At 49.2% G+C, this 19,037-nt stretch overlaps 2 protein-coding genes across 3 annotated transcripts in view; both read left to right on the top strand.

Annotated features, from left to right (window-relative positions):
• The first annotated feature begins 3,592 nt into the window (after positions 1-3,592).
• Positions 3,593-9,229, top strand: LOC120951189 (NAD(P) transhydrogenase, mitochondrial-like). The gene is made up of 7 exons (XM_049606947.1): positions 3,593-4,473; positions 4,583-4,694; positions 5,623-5,777; positions 5,853-5,993; positions 6,062-6,515; positions 6,674-8,780; positions 8,856-9,229. Exons 1-7 carry the CDS (start codon positions 4,380-4,382, stop codon positions 8,997-8,999), a joined length of 3,207 nt encoding a protein of 1,068 aa, XP_049462904.1. The 5' UTR covers positions 3,593-4,379; the 3' UTR covers positions 9,000-9,229.
• A 31-nt stretch (positions 9,230-9,260) lies between these two features.
• LOC120951188 (protein unc-13 homolog 4B) overlaps positions 9,261-19,037 on the top strand; it is a 34,106-nt gene continuing 24,329 nt past the window's right edge. Inside the window, exons 1-14 of one of the 2 annotated variants that reach the window (XM_040369742.2) lie at positions 9,261-9,476; positions 9,543-9,811; positions 9,887-10,260; positions 10,334-11,532; positions 11,598-11,967; positions 12,033-12,157; positions 12,228-12,573; positions 12,658-13,095; positions 13,162-13,664; positions 13,755-14,001; positions 14,071-14,199; positions 14,277-14,692; positions 14,781-15,114; positions 18,309-18,521. In XM_040369742.2, coding sequence (XP_040225676.2) covers positions 9,448-9,476; positions 9,543-9,811; positions 9,887-10,260; positions 10,334-11,532; positions 11,598-11,967; positions 12,033-12,157; positions 12,228-12,573; positions 12,658-13,095; positions 13,162-13,664; positions 13,755-14,001; positions 14,071-14,199; positions 14,277-14,692; positions 14,781-15,114 — 4,779 coding nt within the window. In that variant the 5' untranslated portion in view covers positions 9,261-9,447 and the 3' untranslated portion in view covers positions 18,309-18,521. Of the gene's footprint in view, positions 9,477-9,542; positions 9,812-9,886; positions 10,261-10,333; positions 11,533-11,597; positions 11,968-12,032; positions 12,158-12,227; positions 12,574-12,657; positions 13,096-13,161; positions 13,665-13,754; positions 14,002-14,070; positions 14,200-14,276; positions 14,693-14,780; positions 15,115-16,448; positions 16,545-18,308; positions 18,701-19,037 lie in introns of those variants that run through there. The other variant, XM_040369741.2, reaches the window with a different exon arrangement.

Raw genomic sequence — 19,037 nt, 5'->3', positions numbered from 1 at the left:
TCTTTCTTATAGGAAATAAACTTCGTATGTTGGAAATTGGACTCTATGGCACCCTTTTTGGACAGGCTGGTAGGATAGGCTCGTTCTTATTAGAATTATCCAACAAGGTTGCTTTAGAGTCCAATTCACATTACATTAAGCTCATTTCACGTAGGAAAGAGTCAATAAAGGTCCCACAGCTATGAGAATTCCTGGAAAACCCTGTATAGAGCATCACGGTGAGAAGAACGTTATAAATCATTTTAAAAAGAATTTTAATTCTATGTTTAAGAAATTGCAAACGGTCTCGATCAAATCAGTATCATTAATATTTTGCACTTTTATCTTTGTTTTTAGGTTCAATGAACTTTATTGCTAGAGCGATAGCATCAGCATCCATTTCAGACATACCCAAATGTCGCCCACCATTTCGGATGTCTTGCCTTCTTTCCCCGACAAACACTTGTTGCTGTTGCACTAGATAACAGCAGTAGGCCGTGGTGCCGAACGAAGCCGTACATGTAGCCGTGTCAGAGGAACAACACTCAAACTCCCTAGTACAAGAGCACATCAGCACCAGGGGGGGTTGTGCCTAGCTGCGCGACCTGTCCAAAACGGTATAAATGTCATCACAAGATAGCATTGTTGTTCCTTTTGCTCGTACAGCGTTTAGATCGTCTTATCGTTTGTCTTAATTATTTTGCACAAAAGTAAACCACCCACCGAACCAACGGTTACTTAATAACCTCTGCGTTTGAACAATTGAACCCAAGCGAGCAACGAGCATTCCCAACTTGGCAGGGGGGCGGGTGACTTGCTAATGATAAGAAGCAATCGTTTTGGGTTCCCCTGCTTTAACATACTGCACTGCTTGACCAATTGTGAGTGATGATAACTAACACTTTTGTTAGAACAGTTTTGATAACGTTCGTTCGCGCTTTTTGTTTTGTTTTTGCGCGCACGCCAAGCGCTCTTTTGCGTAACCTGCGCGTGTGCTGCCGCCGGCGCAGTGTTTGTTTGTTTTTGTTTTGGAGCAAAGTTTATCCACCCTTCAGTACCCGGACCACTCCACCCATACGCCCGGGGTGTAACACAATTAACATGTAAAAGTTCATACAATCCCCCCCTCCCCCCCATAAGCATAAAGTTTGCCAAACAATGCTTATCAAGGTGATAAACCCGTCAACCAACAACGACGACGGTTCGTTTCGCGCTAAAGCCGCTCGACGGTTGTTGCTCGATCATATGGTGATGGAAGGGCTTAAATATCGTTTCGGAGGGGTTGATAACGCTGGCAATATCACACCACGGGTTGTTGCACGGGGCAGGGAAATGTGCATTGCAATCAATTTCTTTCCTTTTATTGCTCGTTTTAGGTACGGTTGTGGCTTCGCACAACGCTCTGGAGCACAGTTTGATATCGATGAGAGGTTATGAACGGGATGAAAGAAGGAGGAGAGAGGCGAATCAATTCTGCCACAATGCTGACGTAAAAGCATGCGAATTAGTTCTATTCATAGATGAGCTGCTGATGCACACAACAACGCTTGAGAATTATGGTCGTATGGCCGTTCTGGAGGGACCGGAAAGCAATCCGACAGCCCCAAGGCGAACCAGCTGCTAATCACACGCTGCTCCAAATTGGCCTATTTTTTACTGTTTACTTTTTAATCAACAGACAAACAAATATGCAGCATTCAACGAGAGGGAAAGGCACGGAGGTTTGCAAAATGCTATTGCCAAGAATTGGTGATTAGTGAATTGGCCATGTCGCAAACGTTATCGCGCGTTTGGTGACCTTTTCCTGCATTGCTCCTGCTGGAACCAGTTTTTTTAAATAATATTCTCGGTTTGGCATTTTGTTTCCACATTCTGGTTAGCACTGTACAGTTTTCCCGGGTTTGTTTTTTGTTAGACGATCGTTGGGGTGTGCACGATCTTCTTGTTCGCGCTAAATGCCGGCATTCGCCGGTTCTCATCCCCTAAATGCCGCGTAAATAAAACATGCCTAAACACACACACACACACATACAGCCACTGTTCCCAGGTCGTTGCTTCCCGTTTGATATGCGGTCGGGGCAGGTTCAAACGGGGGTGGTGTGTGTGTGTGCCTGGGTCGGGGTTGCGTCCAAAACAGAATTAAATAAGACGCAATTTCATCTGTCTCGGGGCTCGGGTGCGCGTATCGCAAAATTGTTGGGTGTGTCTTCTCCTATGCGTGTGTTAGAAGGGGCCGTAGTTATCGTAGATGATTAGATGCTGACTTTACACTTGCTACACTTGCTTTTAAAATAGGGCAAAAGAGAGCAATTCACCATATCTTGTGGGATTTTGTGAGGTTTTTTAAAGATGAAGATCGTTCTTCACTGCTTTTGTTTAAATAACTTATCTCCTGCTTAGGATGATTAGACCAACTCTGTACAGTGAAGCTGTAATTTAGAAGCGCTACATACATGGCACAGTTATTAAACTCCTCTTTTCATGTGAGTTTTTTTTAATGTGTTTTTTTGTTTTATTATTATTTCAGAGTTGATCAATTGCCAATTCTGTATGGATGATCATGTTGAGGTAATTATTTTTAAATTATTATTATTCATTTAATTTAGTTTATTTTCTTATTAATTATTGTATGTTTTTAATTATTATTTTTTTCTTATAAATTTCTTCTTTTTTCTTATTATTCTTATATTTATATATCGCATTACAACATGTGCGGTAAATGACAGTTGTATAATAGGACGTCATCAAAAGCCACGAGCCACGTAATGGTCACGAGGAGGCGCCGGGGATTCAGGCGGGAATCGATCCCGAGCTGGACTTCCTTGAAGGCAAAGGGTTTGGCCATCCTCCAGGTTCATCCTAAGCATCTTGTACGTACTTTAGAACGCATGAATTATGTTTCTATTTTGCTCTCAATCATTTGCCATAGGTAGACGTGTTTGCTTGTTTCCATCAAAGATCAGTTAAACACAAGATCTTAAGTGTTTTGTTCAAGTTAGTTATGTTTTTATACACGTTTTTCTTCGTTTTTATTCAAATTTTCGATGAAAAAAGAATGTTTTAGTCTTATTAATATTTAAGCTTCAAAGCGCAGCTTCGCCGGTTGCCGTTCCCTGCCCTGAAACTGGTGTGATGTCGGAGTAGTAGCACCAAAACATGCAAAAAATAACATTTTTTATGCAAACCCGTGGGTTTAGAAGCGAGGCACGGGAATGATGTCTTCTCCACCTCCTGTTTTACCACCCCTTTTTGTCTCCTGACCTCACCGCACAGTCAGCTTAATCGACGGAGGGACCGCGGGTTATTAACTGGATGAGAGCAACCGTGAACGTGATCTCACAACTCCCCCTGCCTCCCATCAAAAAGGGTGTCGGATGTGCAGCGAGAAAGGAAGCACAATGCATCTCCTGCACTGTCACCCACCCACCCCTGTTATGTGGTCCTGTCCTCTTGCTAACCGGCCGGCTTATTGTACGTGTGTGTGGATCTCTCTCGTATCACAACACACAACAGCTCAGAGAGTCCAACCGGCTCGCACACTCTCTCTCTCTCTTTCTCTTCGTGGTTCGGTTCGCGATTTCGTTGCGCTGCCGCTCGGGACAGATCCGGTCCCTGGCCGGCCGGCAGCACAGGCCAGTCCGTCGTCGCCGTCTCTCGCGAGCTGTTGTCATTTACACCGTCGTGCGCAACCGTCCAAACGCGCGCGTGCGGACCGCTATTCTTGTGTGTGTCGACGGGCCCCGCCGGTCGTGCTCTGGGTCGTTTACAGGCCATCGTTAGTGAAGTGCTGTGTGTTCGCGCGTGCTGCTGCTGCTGTTATTGCCCTTATCGTTGCTGCTGTTCTTGTTTCTGTTTTTGGTTTGTCGCGCCTGTGTGCGCTCTTCTGCTGCGCGATCTTTACCGGTTGCGATCCGGTGCGTGGATGTGTGCGTTTCACCGGCGCAAGAGTGCGTGTGCGTGACACGCAATTTTATCATTGCAATTTTTTGTTTTAATCGACACATTGCTGTGTTTGCTGGTTTGTTTTCATAGAGAATAGTGTAAAAGTGTTAACATCCGTCCCATCATTACTAAGAGTCCTCATTACAAGAGTACTTTAGTTGACATTGAATAGTGCATAGAGTGCATCAAGATCACCCCGACCGAAAGTGTCTTTAATCGCTACTGAACTAAACAAAAAGAAGAGAGAGAGAGAGACCAGCGAAGGTGCGACTGCATTGCATTATCATATTTGCCACGTTGTTTTTCGTGCCAGATTGATAACTGCGGGCGCACAGCGGAATATTGCCAATCGAAGACAGCGAGGGTGAAAGCCGCCGGGCAGAAGGAGTGGACGTGGGTGCGGGAGGACGGGAGGACGACTGTAAGTGACTGCACCGCACCACCACCCAACGCACACTATGACGCGCGGTGTGCTACGGCTGTGCTGCCAGCTGCAGGGAGATGCACTGCTGCAACTGACGAAACCGGTGCATCCGCTGCGATTGTTCTCAGGTTTGGCATTAGACACTTTCCTGGCATTAGATACTTTCCTTCTGGCTAAGAGGGAGGGCAGGATGAGATGAAATTGTTAATGTTTCTTGGTTAAAATGTTTGCTTTTAGGAAGCGTTAAGCTACTGCAGAAGGATGGCAAACCGGCGACGGCAGTGAAAGGCGTTCCGTACCAGAATCTGGTCATCGGTGTGCCGAAGGAGAGATGGGCCAACGAAAAGCGGTAAGAAGAAGTAATTTAATCCAGGCAAGGGCTGATGTAAGATAAGAAATATTAATATCGAAATAGCATCTTATTGTTAATTAATATCGAAATACCATTAACGCATTGGTTTGAATCCCATCCTGACTTGTGTCCACCTGTATCAAGGACGATCGGTGGTTTCGTGGTACAAATATGTCTATGAAACATATAAGAAAAATAAGAAGATTGTTTTAAGCAAAAAAATCGAGCTTATCAGCATCTCGTAGCATAGTGTAAGCTAAATCTTTATTTCTTTAGATAACCGTTTATGCCTTTATCTTGCTCGTACCGCTTGTAATCAGTTACAGCCTCAAGTGCATTTCATAACCCATAGAATGCATGCATGGGATGGTGGAGATTCCATATCACTTTCTTTGCAATTTAAAATGTATTTAAATAATTTGAAAAATTTATATTATTAATAATATAATAATTATTATTATCTGTCATTAGCGATAGTTATAATCGGCTATTATAACCGACTTATAATTGATATTGGCATTACGGATGTATTGAACGAACCTTTTGTGAAGTTATTGTACTTTTTAGAATGTATGAATTATTTAAAATAACATTTTTTTCAATTTTAATTTTTTTACATTATTTGTTATAAAGTAGCACTTAAAAATTACCTGAAATATGAAAGTTCTACTATAAAACATTTAGTAGATATGAAAATTCTACTATAAAAACATTTAGTAGATTTTATAGCAAAACTGCTAGTACTTTACGTACCTTTTGGGATTATTGTTCAACAAAAATTCTAAAATTGGGTTTGAAATTGTATGAATGTATGTTGCCATTGTGAACCAACACAGAAATGCGTCTAAATATTTCAAAGTTTATTTTGCAATTTACATATTAACCAATGGTTATTTTTCCCTGTCTTTATCCTGTTATCCTCCAGAGTATCCGTTACACCGGTTGTCGCCGGCACACTGGTCAAGAAAGGGTTCAAGGTGCAGGTGGAAAGTGGCGCTGGTTTGAATGCAAAGTTCCGCGACGCCGACTATGAAGCGGCCGGGGCCAGTATCGTCGACGGTCGCAAAGCGTTCGACACTGGTACGTAAAATTGAAGCGATTCGATTGGGGAATGAATCTAACTTTCTGCTACTTGCGTATACTCCAACCGCGCAGACATTGTGCTGAAAGTACGGCAACCGATCGAGCCCGAAATTCCCCAGCTGCGGGACGCATCGACGCTGATCTCCTTCCTGTATCCGGCCCAAAACAAGGAGCTGATCGATAAGCTGGCACAGCGGAAAATCAATGCATTTGGTAAACAACGTCACGAAGCGCCTTGATAAAAACTGTTCGTGCTAATGAACGCCTTCACTCCTTTGCAGCGATGGATGCGATTCCGCGCATTTCCCGTGCGCAAGTGTTCGACGCACTGTCCTCGATGGCCAACATCTCCGGCTACCGGGCCGTCATCGAGGCGGCCAATCACTTTCCGCGCTTCTTTACCGGCCAGATTACGGCGGCCGGTAAGGTACCGCCGGCCAAGATTCTGGTCATTGGCGGCGGCGTGGCCGGATTGGCCGCGATCGGGCAGGCCCGCGGCATGGGTGCGATCGTGCGCGCGTTCGATACGCGCCCGGTCGTGAAGGAGCAGGTGGAGAGCATGGGCGCCGAGTTTCTGACCATCAACATCAGCGAGGACGGTTCGACGGCGGGCGGCTACAGTAAGGAGATGAGCAAGGAGTTTATCGAGGCGGAGATGGCACTGTTTGCGAAGCAGTGCAAGGAGGTGGACGTGATCATTACGACCGCGCTCATCCCGGGCAAAAAGGCGCCGCTGTAAGTTGCGGGCGAGTTGCGTGCGAGTGTTTGTTGCAAGTTGGAATTTTGAAACCACCGTTTGTGTACAACATTGCACACAGCATGCGCGCAGCGGAACTCTACTAAACACGTGGTTAATCGTTCGTTCTCTCTATCGCTTTCTCTCTTTCCATCAGTCTCATCACGGAGGAAATGGTAAAATCGATGAAGCCCGGCAGCGTGATCGTCGATCTGGCGGCCGAAACCGGCGGCAACGTGCAAACGACCGTCCCGGGCGAGATCAAGGTGGTGCACGATGTGGTGCACGTTGGGCTGACCGACTTCCCGAGCCGGCTGCCGACGCAAAGCTCCACGCTGTACGCGAACAACATCTCCAAGTTTCTCCTCTCGATGGGCGAGAAGGACCACTTCCACATCAATCCCGAGGACGAGGTGGTGCGCGGCAGCATGGTGCTGCAGGGCGGCAACCTAATGTGGCCACCGCCAGTCATTCCCGTGTCGGCCAAGCCACCGCCGGCAGTCGCGGCCAGCAAGCCGGCCGCCATCAAAGCCGAAGCGCTGCCGGCCGACCCGTTCAAGGAGACGCTCCGCAGCAGCCTCATGTATACGGGCGGGCTGGGCACGTTGCTGGGGCTCGGCGCAGTGGCCCCGAATGCCGCCTTCACCACCATGATGACGACGTTCGCAATGTCCGGCATCGTGGGCTACCACACGGTGTGGGGCGTTACGCCCGCCCTCCACTCGCCGCTCATGTCCGTCACGAACGCCATCTCGGGCATAACGGCCGTCGGCGGGCTGCTGCTGATGGGTGGCGGTGTGATGCCGTCCAACACGATCGAAACGCTCGCGGCCAGTGCAGCGCTCATTTCGTTCGTCAACATTTTCGGCGGCTTTCTCGTGACGCAGCGCATGCTGGACATGTTTAAGCGGCCGACGGACCCGCCCGAGCACAACTACCTGTACGGCATCCCGGCCGCCGTGTTCCTGGGCGGGTACGGTGTCGGTGCGCTACAGCAGCTGCCCGAAATCCACCAGATGGCATATCTGGCCTCGAGTCTGTGCTGTATCGGAGCGCTCGTCGGGCTGTCCTCGCAGAAAACGTCCCGGCTGGGCAATGCGCTCGGTATGATGGGCGTTACGGGCGGTATTGCCGCCACCCTCGGGCACATGGCCCCGAGCACGGAGGTGCTGATGCAGATGGGCGGTGTGGCTGGACTGGGCGGACTGCTCGGATCGATCATTGCGAAGCGCATTCAAATTACGGATCTGCCGCAGCTGGTGGCCGCCTTCCACAGCCTGGTTGGTGCCGCCGCAGTGCTGACCTGTGTGGCGACGTACATGCACGATTTCCCCACGCTGGCGACCGACCCGGCGGCCAACGTGCTGAAGACGGCCCTGTTTCTGGGCACGTACATCGGGGGCGTCACGTTTAGTGGATCGCTCGTAGCGTACGGCAAGCTGCAGGGAGTCCTCAACTCGGCCCCACTGCTGCTGCCCGGCCGACACTTCATCAACGGAGGCTTGCTGGCGGGCAATCTGGCCGCTATGGGTGCGTTCTATCTGGAGCCGACGATGGCCGGCGGGCTGGGACTGCTCGGTGCGACGGCCGCCATGTCGACGGCGATGGGCGTCACGCTGACGGCTGCCATCGGTGGCGCCGACATGCCAGTCGTCATCACCGTGCTGAACTCGTACTCCGGATGGGCGCTGTGCGCGGAAGGGTTCATGCTGAACAACAACCTGATGACGATCGTGGGCGCCCTGATCGGTTCGTCCGGTGCCATCCTGTCCTACATCATGTGCAAAGCGATGAACCGGTCGCTGCCGAACGTGATCCTGGGCGGGTACGGTACGACCTCGACGGCCGGCGGCAAGCCGGCAGAAATTGTGGGCACCCACACGGAGGTAAACGTGGACGGCGTGGTGGAGATGATACGCAACTCGAAGAACATCATCATCACGCCCGGGTATGGGCTGTGCGTGGCCAAGGCGCAGTACCCGATCGCGGAGATGGTGAGCTTGTTGAAGGCGCGCGGCAAGAAGGTACGTTTCGGCATCCATCCGGTGGCGGGCCGGATGCCGGGCCAGCTGAACGTGCTGCTGGCGGAGGCGGGCGTCCCGTACGACGACGTGCTCGAGATGGAGGAGATCAACGAAGACTTTGACGAGACTGATCTGGTGCTGGTGATCGGTGCGAACGACACGGTGAACAGTGCTGCCGAGGACGACCCGAACTCGATCATTGCCGGCATGCCGGTGCTGCGCGTCTGGAAGGCGGATCAGGTAAGTGGAGGCACTGGAGCTGTTACCGGCATATTCGTGGGACATCACTAACCTGGTGCTTTTATCTATCTGTAGGTGGTTGTGATGAAGCGTTCGCTTGGCGTCGGTTACGCGGCAGTGGACAACCCGATTTTCTACAAACCGAACACCTCGATGTTGCTCGGTGACGCGAAGAAGACGTGCGACGCCCTGCTGGGCAAGATTAAGGAAGACAACTGAGGGCAGAGTGGGGCCAGAGACGAAATTATTGGGAAAGGGGGATTTTGGGTACTTTACTTCACTAAGCGCCGTTTGCCGACCGAGGCGACAGCAGCAACAGCACAAGCATTTAATTAAGTGAGTGGTAATGTAAGGAAAAACCGTGCGATAACAACCGTGGCCATACAATGTTAAAATTCTATGGTTTATGTAATGTGTAAAATAAAGTGTTTTATGGTGTACATTGATTATTGAAGCGTTGTTGTAGAAGCTAAGCGATGATAGTCTCCCCTAATTCTGTAGTACACAAATGTGCCAGTGTTGGTTACCTTGGCAATCGTACAAGCATGCCACGACCTTGTTTATCGGAAGACATTCGTTCAGTGTCAGTAGCAGTTCAGAGCTGGGAGTGCGCGGTTTCTTTTATGTAAAAACACTTTTAAAGTGAACTCAACAAGCCAAACCGAGAATGGAGCAAAATATCCGAACTAAGGCGCTGTAAGTGATGTTCAGAAACCCTAAAACGCACATTGTGTTCCATCTTTTCCAACTCCTCCCTTGCAGATGGATCAATCCAGGCGTGGTTGAGATGGCTTGCGTCGTTGGTAACGCGGCGGTCGCCATAGCGATGGGTGGCCATATTCTGTTCGTGAACTTGAAAACAACGGCCAAGTCGTACTATTCGGCCGACGGTGTACACTCGGGCAATGGAGTAGCCTGTATCGCAGGCCACAAGCTGTTTCCGATAGTGGCGTTTGCGGAACGATGCACCAATCCCCGCATATTGCTTGTGTCGTATCCGGCCAACACTGTGCTGTCGATTCTTGAAGGAGGTGGGCGATTGTAATTTGCAAAAACGTTCATAAATATGCACGGTGAAGAGTGTGTAATGTTGATCGTCTTTTCAGATCAAACGGAATGTTCCTATACGGCACTTTGTTTTTCCGAGAGTGAGCTACTGGTAGCGCTTACCGGTGTGCCGGACTATTCGCTGGAAGTGTACGCGTGGAGAAGCAAGGAGCTGCTGTGTAAGAAAGCTTCTTCCATATTCTGCGAAGTGCAGCGTTTGATTTGCAGCCCATCGGCAGTGTTTGCCGTGTGTCAGTATGCGCCCCGTAAGCCGGACCTTAAACTCTGGGAGGTGCATGGAAACATCCGCATCAGCCGACTGATTGAACGAACGGTTCACTTGGAGTTGGAAACGGCTGAGCTACCCCTATGTGTGACCTTTCTGATCGATGGGAACCTGGCAGTGGTTACCCAACGGGCAAAAGTGTTCATTGTAAGTTGCCGTGGGCTATCTACTTCAAACACTATTTCTCTGTAACGATCTCCCTCTCTCTCTCTCTCTGCAGATACTAGCATCAACGGGACAGATCAGTCAAACCATATGCAATCCCGAACCTTTGACAACCGATCAGGAGTACATCCCCTATGTGTTCTACTGCAAGGGCGGTCTTTTCGTTAGCGCGCCGGATGGGCAGGTCAACTTCTACAAGAAACAGAAAGGCACCTGGAATCAAATGTGGTCTACCCAGTCGGATGCCTCGTACAGCCTGCTGCTAAGCTATTCCACCGCCGAAGGGCTGTTGGGCATTACGACGGAGGGCTTCATTATGCGCACGGTGCTGGATACGGACGTGCGCAATGTGGAATTTCAAATTGTCAAAGATTTGGACGTGGGATATAGATTTTTTAACAACAGCTTGAATGATGCCCAACAACAGCTGGTTGGAATTAAACCGGCGGCCGGTACGGTCAAGCTTTTGCAGCTTGAGACAGGGGCAGCGGGAGATACAATAACCGTAGGCCGGGTGACATCCATTGCCCATCACCCGGAAATGCCTTTTTTCGTGGTAGGCTCAGACACCGGATATCTACATCTAGTTGCAGTTGATGGTAAGCAGGTGAAGCTTTTCGGACGGTTGTACCTTTCGCGCCATCCGATTGTTTCGGTGGTGTTTGCCATCGCAGATAGTAGATACTTCGGTGCGGTGGATGCAACAAGTCAGATAGCAATTTTAGAGCTGTCCGACGGGTGGCAAATGAACGTACTGCAAGTGTTTGGGGAGTTAGGAAAAGCCAAGCACTTGTTCATGTGGTGCAGCAGTCAGGAGGTTTTGGTTGTGCAACCGCTAGAAACGGAAGACAGCATCAGCTTCAGTTCAATTGAATTTATCGTGAAGCAGCACAGCCTGGAGGAGACGACGAGAACGCAGCTAAAGCTGCCGAAAGATTACTGTCACATAATTCCAAAGTGCGCCGGCACCAATCTGAATTTCTACGCCTATGAAATACGGACCAACGTTATTGATTTGCTGGAGATTACTCGAACGGATGCAGAAATTTACGTTGTGTTGCTCCGAACGATCAAAACTCCACTGGCGGTGTCGCATCTGGAACTGTGCGTAGACGACCGTTACCTGTACGTTTGGTCGATGGATGGCAAGATTGCGCTTTACGAGTGTGCGACAGACCGACTGATTTGTTCCTTAACTTTTGATGCACGATTCAACGGAGGAATCAAGCAGATCTCCTTGGACAGACGTAGCGAGTACGTATCATAATTTGAAAGTGAGTTAGTTCGGAATTTTAAAAATTATTTTGTTTTTCATGTAGGTTTTTAACGGTATTATGCCACAGTGGAATGCTGACGGTTTTGAAGTTGCTGCAACCAATTCCCCAAAGTCCTAATACGATGTCCAATACATCGAAATCGCTACCGTGCGAGGCAGAAAACTCATCTTTGCTCGATGAAACAGTCATTGACGCAGCGGTTCCATGGATAGAGCAAGCAGAAAGGGAACGGTGGGAAGAAAAGGGCAAAATATACGAACCCGAACACGAGGCAATTTTTGCCGAGTTTGGTGAGATAAAGCATCAGCTCAAGGAGCTACTTAATCACAACGAACGAGCTCCTGTGGAGGAGCGGTTCCCTTTGCAGGTGTTTAACTTGAATGCGGAGGCGACGGAAAAGCTCACTCAGGAAGTAAGCTAGCTGCTGGGATGGTTGGAGAAGGGATTAATACTTAACATAGATTTCTTTTGACGTAGGCAAACCATACAAAAGACGAGGAGAAGAAGCGTTTGCAGCAGTTCATCGAATCACAGAAAGATATTAACGAGAAGCTGATTGAAAACTGTTGGATGATAATGACCAAAAAGCCCTGGAAAATCAGGTATGTGTTGGAAAAGGACGTGTTTTGATGTATTTAGACACCGAAACGATAACGATTTTCGTCTGCTCAGACCGATGTTTAAGAAAGCATTTGTAGAAAACTATGCCATTGTGCCAGCTAACGAGTACAGACAACACCTGGAGAAGGTGCGCGTGTATCGGGAGACGGAGCTGAACGCCAGTCACGATGCGCTGTTGCCGTGGAAACCGACGCCTACCTATCAGCTGGAATCGATCCTTAACCGTGATCCCGAGTATGCCAACGAGCTAGACAATCTGGCCCGAGCTTCGTTGGAGAAATCGTACGCCTTGTCCGGTACGACTACGCACCAGTTCTTTCAACCGTACGCGCTGAGATACGACCAGCTCGAGGTGGTCACGTTTGAACAGCTGTACTTTGAGCTTATCTATGGTGATGTAAGTCGTGACCGAGTGTTTCTTTCGTCCCATGTGGCGTCCGATCTAACCGTTTTTTTCTTCCAAAATGTACATTCCCAACAGTTGGAGATTGAAAAGTTACGTACGCTGTTCAACGAAAAATTTGAACAGATCAAAACACTCAAGCACGAGGAGATGGAGCTGGTGTTGAAGCGCAACCGTAGGGCACGGTACGTTCAGCAGGAGTTGGTCTTTCTTGGCAATCTGATGGCCGATCGGAACAAGTTCGAGGTGACGGAAATTGAAGATCCCAAGTATGCGGCAGACGAACGACCAGATACGATCATACACACAGAGGACAGCGAGATTCCGGTGGCACCCTACATCAGTCCGAGCGTGGAACGGCTATTAGAGCTGGAGCGGCAGGAGCGTGAGCGAAGACAGCGCGAACTCCTGGAGGACGATTTCAAGGATCGTGCTCTCGTGACAATGATGGACGGTGTGCTGGAGCATCGGTGGGAGGATGAGATTAAAAAGAGTTTACCGCTTCCCCAATGCTTGGTACTCGAGGGCATGATTTGTGGACAAGAATACAGACTCACGCTTTTGGTTGTGTTTTGCTTGCAGGAAATTGGGAAGGAACCACAGCACTACAACGAAACCGACATACGCGAGGTGAACGAATACGAAGAGCAAAGCAGAGTGTTGCACCAGGAAAGGCTGCGCTACCGAAAGATGCTCCAGGACGAGCTGCACGAGCTGGCGATCAGTCTGGATGAGCAGATCAAACGGTTCAACACCGCGGTGGCGAAGCTGACGCTGCAGAAGATCGTCATCGAGGCGGCCATTCGGCAGGAAGAGATGCGCATTCTTCGCGCCACGCTCTACAATCACGCCCGGCTGGTGTATGATGCGAACGTTGCACGATTGCGGGCCCAGATCGAACAGAACGCCGACTACACCGACCAGCTGACGGAGGTGCTGAACGAATTCCAGGAGAAGGCGGCGGACTACAGGAACACGTACGACACGCTGCGGACGAAGGATCGGCTGCTGGACAAGCAGTTTAAGATTAACTTTTCCGACACGGCCCAGTCGGCACTCGTTGATCAAGCGTACAAGATATTCAAGTAATGTCTGTCGTCCTGGAGATCGCAGATCTTTGGAGATACAGAGTTGGGCCTTAAACTTTACATCTCTTATTTGAATTTCCCCTCCAGACGAAGACCCAAGACGCAGCTACGGTCGATCGTCACCGTGTCGGTGTTTCAGGATATGGCAAAGCGGATCGTGGCGAAGAAGACGCCCGGTACGCACGGCAACCTGCTGCTGCCCAAGGAATGTCAGGACTATCTGGCGCACTGCGAGTCGCTGGATCAACCCTCCAACTGTCCGGCCGGGATGGACAGCAGCCTGTGGCAGACGCTGATCAAAATGCGTCGCATCAAGATCGAGAGTGAGTTTAGGGTGAGTGTCGCGAACTTTCGAAACATTCAAACGTGCTCGTGCTAATCGGACTGGTCTTCCAAAACGTAGCTCAAAAGCTGTGAGCTGATGCTCTCCGACGCGGAAGCAGCCATAGCCGCATTTCAGCGCGAAATTACCAGCAAGCGCAATGTACTAACTTCCCTGGAGCAAACTCTCGAGCAGTTGCAGAATGATCAGGTAGGTTATAGTAAATCAGTGTCCATGGTTCAACAATTCGCATTGGTTTACTGGGATTCTTCTTACCTTACCCACAGTTTGAGGCCGCTACCAACCGAACGGTTCAGCTTGTGATGAAGCGTGGCTGGATCGAAATTCAGCAGTCCGGTCGGACGAGCGACTTTGACCGTTGCGTACTAATTCACCGAACCGACGTCGAGGACATCAATGCCATCATCCGGCGAGCCGGGACGAAAAAACTGAACGCCATGATCAATGCAGCCCTGTTCCGACGCAAAATCATCTTCCAGGAGTGGGAACACCGGGCACTGAAGCTGCAGCTGCGCGATCTGCGTGATCAGCTCGCAACGGTGGAGAAGTGCAAGATCACCAAAGAGGTCCAGAGCTGGCTGAAAATGAAGGGTATGAAGCGGTCGGAAGATTTCAGCCAGATGGCGCTGGAGAAAAAGATACGGAACGCGGTCCAGAACGAGGAGGAAATGTTGCAGGAACTGTAAGTGATGCTGAACGTTTGCTCCGCCCTAGAATGCTAGACTGTTTCTGATGCATGTTTGTTTTCATTTCATTTTGCACACGCGTAGCAAAACCGCTCTCGAAGAGATCGAGCAGCGTATTGCGACGAAGCGCAAGGACAACAAGCAGTTGGATCAGCAAACGCGCACGCTCAACATTGACGTGACGGAGCAGCATCTGCAGCGGGATGCGGAGCTGGAGCAGACGGAACAGAAGGCAACCCAGGACCGGATGACGGCGATCGTCGAGCGGGCCCGCCTGGTGCGGCTGGTGCAAGCGCAGCACACGCACATACTCGAGCTCGGCACGATGCTCGAGCTGCAGCGGCTCAAGACGTATCCGACCCTGACGGCGTCTACCAGCGTCATGACGCACAACGTTCATCACCTGCTGGGGAATTAGGTATGTTTATGTTGGCTACTGGAGGATGCATGAGAACTGAGCGTGTTTTTGCATGTTTTTACAATAAAATTAGTATTTAGAATAAGGTTTTTTATCCCTTTGTGTCACAAAGAATCTAAAAGTTGCATCAGTACTTGAATTCTATGCACAACGAGCGTAAAAAACACAAATCGTGATCTAAAAAGGTAAACTACGAACCTTTAATTCCCAAACAATCGTGTCTCTGTGGCGTGTTATGTCTTCCACTAATTTATTTATCATGCGTGATGCGTTTGTAGCATTAATCGACAGAGCTGTACTGCTTCGGTTTGAATATTTCAAATTCTAATTGGAAAGGGGAGGAAATTCGGGCAAATTAAAGAGGGAAACCAAAAATTAGGGCCATCCGGGTGACATTTCTCGCGTAGGGGTAGAGGTTTGGAAGTGATAAAGGGCTCCCGGTGGGGAAGGGGGGGGGGGGGTGGTAGGGGGGAGGGGGAGTTAGGTGTGCGAGTGGGGACCATATTGGTTGGAAAGTTCAGACCCCAGAACCGAACCGTACCGTCACGGTTGGCTGAACCGCGGCGGGCACACTCTTCGGCAGGTGGAAAAGCAGGTTTCCCATTTCCGGTTGACCCCCGCGCGTGAAGTGGGTTGCAATTCGTGCAATGCGTGACTCCGACTGTTCCGACCGGTGGGACGAGCGAGAGGGGATGTCTCATCCGCTCGATTCAATCATGTTGGGGGCAACATTGCGGGAGAAAATCCCCACCCCCACGCCATCAAACATTACACACTCTCCACCAAGGCTCATCAAGACAAATCTAAATTGTCTTGTGAAGAGGGTGGAGGCAGAGAGAGAGAGAGAGAGAGATTGATGTGTGAGGGAGAGAGGTATACTTTTTTATGTTGGTGAATGCATACACCTTACGAGCGCGATTGGAGCTTGTGCTTGTGGCGCGATGACGACCATGTGTCTATTGTTTTGTTACCATAGCAACCATAGAAGCGTGACATACACACACACCAACAGCAAGAGGGCGGCAAGCGTGTAATGCCTTGTTTCGCTTCGTTTGTCACGCGGTGCGGGTCGCCCCAACACAAAGAAGATGCACAATAATCGTATAAGAGAGAAAGAGAGAAAGAGAGAGAAAGACATACCAAACACATACACCCGTGGAAGATTTTTTTTTCCCCGCGACGGAAGTCTGGCGTGGTGGGCATGCCCGTAGCTTTGCCCCCCACAGATACACACACACACATGTTGTATGTTATGTTGCCGTTCTGATTCCGCTGACCCTCTCGCTTCTCGTCGCGGGCGGCCGGTGGCGGTGTCCATCGGAACAAACAAGTCCATTCGATTCAGAACGCGCGTTCAGTGCTCCAGTGTGGTTTGGTCGGCTGGCTGTTGGCCAACATGTGGATTGTCGCTCCCGGGCCGCAGCCTGAGTGTAAGTGTGAGTGTGTTTGCGACCCACGGACTGTCTGTGCACCATTAGTCAATTAACAGTTCATCTGCGTTGCGATTAATTGGCACAACGAGGGAAGGGTTTCGGGAACTATCAACATATTCGCGCGAATTTGTGCCCCATCCCAGGGGATAGTAAAGATGTGTCATCTTGGACCGATTACTCTCGATGGGAAGATTCCACCAGTTCCTGTGTGCCGGCATACGTCTCCGGTGTAGTTTCTTTGTGATCGTATCACGGTGGGAGATAAACTACGAATCATAGTGTTTTTGTTGTTTGAGTGTGTTTATGCAAACGGAAATTCCACCAATTTGATTATGACAACCTTTTAGAAATGAAAACTAAGTGTTTAACCTTTCCTGTCAATTGCTGCAATTCAAACTTCAAAGGTAGCAGCATGCGTTACTGCAGCACTTTGAAGAGCATCCAATGAAAAGAAAATGTGAGAAACCGCAACAAGTAAAGAAGTGTTCCCTTCTAACTGTATCGTGTTCTATCTGCCGCGGAGTCCCAATCTCTTCGGACGTGTCAAGGCTGCGCGAAAAAATGGCTCCACTCAGTGTGTGTGTGTTCTGTATGCCTACAATAAACATGGTTCAGTTTCACCAAGATTACACATTGAGATATCTGCCACGCTGTGTGTTACAACAGAATGTAAATAAATAAAACCTCCCAAACGCGGCGCGCATGGTGGCGCGTTCCCGCGTCCAAGATAGTGTAGTAGTAATTGCAATCACCGGGACGGTCCAAGTAGGTGACCACGTTGCTGCGCGGTCCACCGTCCATTGTGATCGCGTAAAATTCGTGCCTCATCGCGCGCGTTTTAATACAGGTGAATGTGATTAACTGTGCCACCTGTATGGGGTTGATTCTGGCCGCACCCAGCTCCATGGACTGTAGTTTATGTGGCATAATTCGGGATAGGTGGCATCAAGCGACGAGCAGCGTCAGTGCATACGGGTTGATGGTGCATGATGCGGTTGGGTTAATTTGAAGTGGTGCGCGGTGTAATGTGTGAAATGTGTGCAATTTTGTGAAGATGAATTGTAAGTGATAGTGCAATAAGAATAGAAGAAAGTTGTGACATAGTGCGTCATGTGCAAAACAGTGCATCAGTTCGATCGAACGCCACAATAAGGCTAATATCATTTGCGTGACTAACTCGCCCAGAAACAACCTTGATACTTACTACCTGCCTCCAGATACGGGCGGCAGTTTGGCGGGAAAGAAAACGGGCAGTGGAAAATCGATTGCTTTCTGTTGCGTATGGCAAATTTCTTACTTTATCGTCCTCGGAATCGAATCGCGATGACTCATTCCCTCGATGCCGATTCTACTCCGTGTGCGGGTTCTTGGTGGGTGTGTGCGGGTGTTTGGATGATAGCCAACCTTTGGAACTATCTGTCTACCCGTTCTGACGTTCCGATGAACCCCCTCTTGCTGTCGTTAGTTCTGGTATTTTCCCATTACATAAAGTTCCATTTTCCTCGCGTCGATGGTTGCCAGCGAAAAAAAAAAACTAAAACAAATTGAAGAAACCGGGCCGTTTGTGTGCCTGCGTGTGTGCCGGGTTTTATGGGTTGTCTTTGCGGTTTCGCTGTCAGTGCAGGATGATAGGTCATCCCTGCCGGGACACCGACACCGATCCTAGCAAGCATTGGACAGTGCAGAAATCGATTTTGCAGGTCTTTTGACAAGTCAGTAAACAAGTGTTTCGCATTTTTCTCTCTCTTTCTCTGGTTCTAGTTTTGCCAAACGCCAAACAGTACGTTCCAAATTCAGTGGTGGTAATGTGAGCTTTGCCGTGATAGTGAACCGAGAATGCAGACCGCCAAAGAACAAGACATCATGGCGGCAAGAACGGGTGCCGTGCAGGATGTTCAAAGTGAGATGAAAGTGAAGAAGAAAGGTTTGCGTAAAATTAGTGCTCCTCCTTGGCTGAAGCCGGGCCTGGGGTTAATTGGAGTGAAATCCGCGAAAGTGCATAAGGCTGGATCTGTGCCGTGCTGTGGTGTGGATGTGGCGGGCGGTGATATCCCAGTCAGTCTGGAGGAGCGTCAGTATGAAGATAAATCAGTGCAGTGCGATGACCTGCTGCCGGACAGTGGGCATCATCGATACGGTTTCCATCGCAACAGGTAAGTGGGGCTCGCCTGTGGAGAATGAGGAGCTAGGCAGGCAAGGGTTTCAGCATGCATGTAAACAAAGCGCACGGCGGGTGCAGAACTATGCCATTGCAAGTACATGATGCATAATTGCATACAAAACATATGAAAGGTACCGTTTACGCAGTGTTTATAACTTAGGTGGTAATATTACGTTGTGTATAGATAAACAAATCTACTAGTATCTGGTAAAACGGGACAGCATCATACTGGTTTTGTGTAAAAAATCATAGAAAAGGTTATTGTTTTTTCATCTCTAATCATCAAACATTATTGATTTAAACTAATGCAATGCATTCTAATACCCATT

Source organism: Anopheles coluzzii, chromosome 2 (assembly GCF_943734685.1).
Source record: "Anopheles coluzzii chromosome 2, AcolN3, whole genome shotgun sequence".
Lineage (NCBI taxonomy): Eukaryota > Metazoa > Arthropoda > Insecta > Diptera > Culicidae > Anopheles > Anopheles coluzzii.
This window is presented reverse-complemented; position numbering and strand designations above follow the sequence as displayed.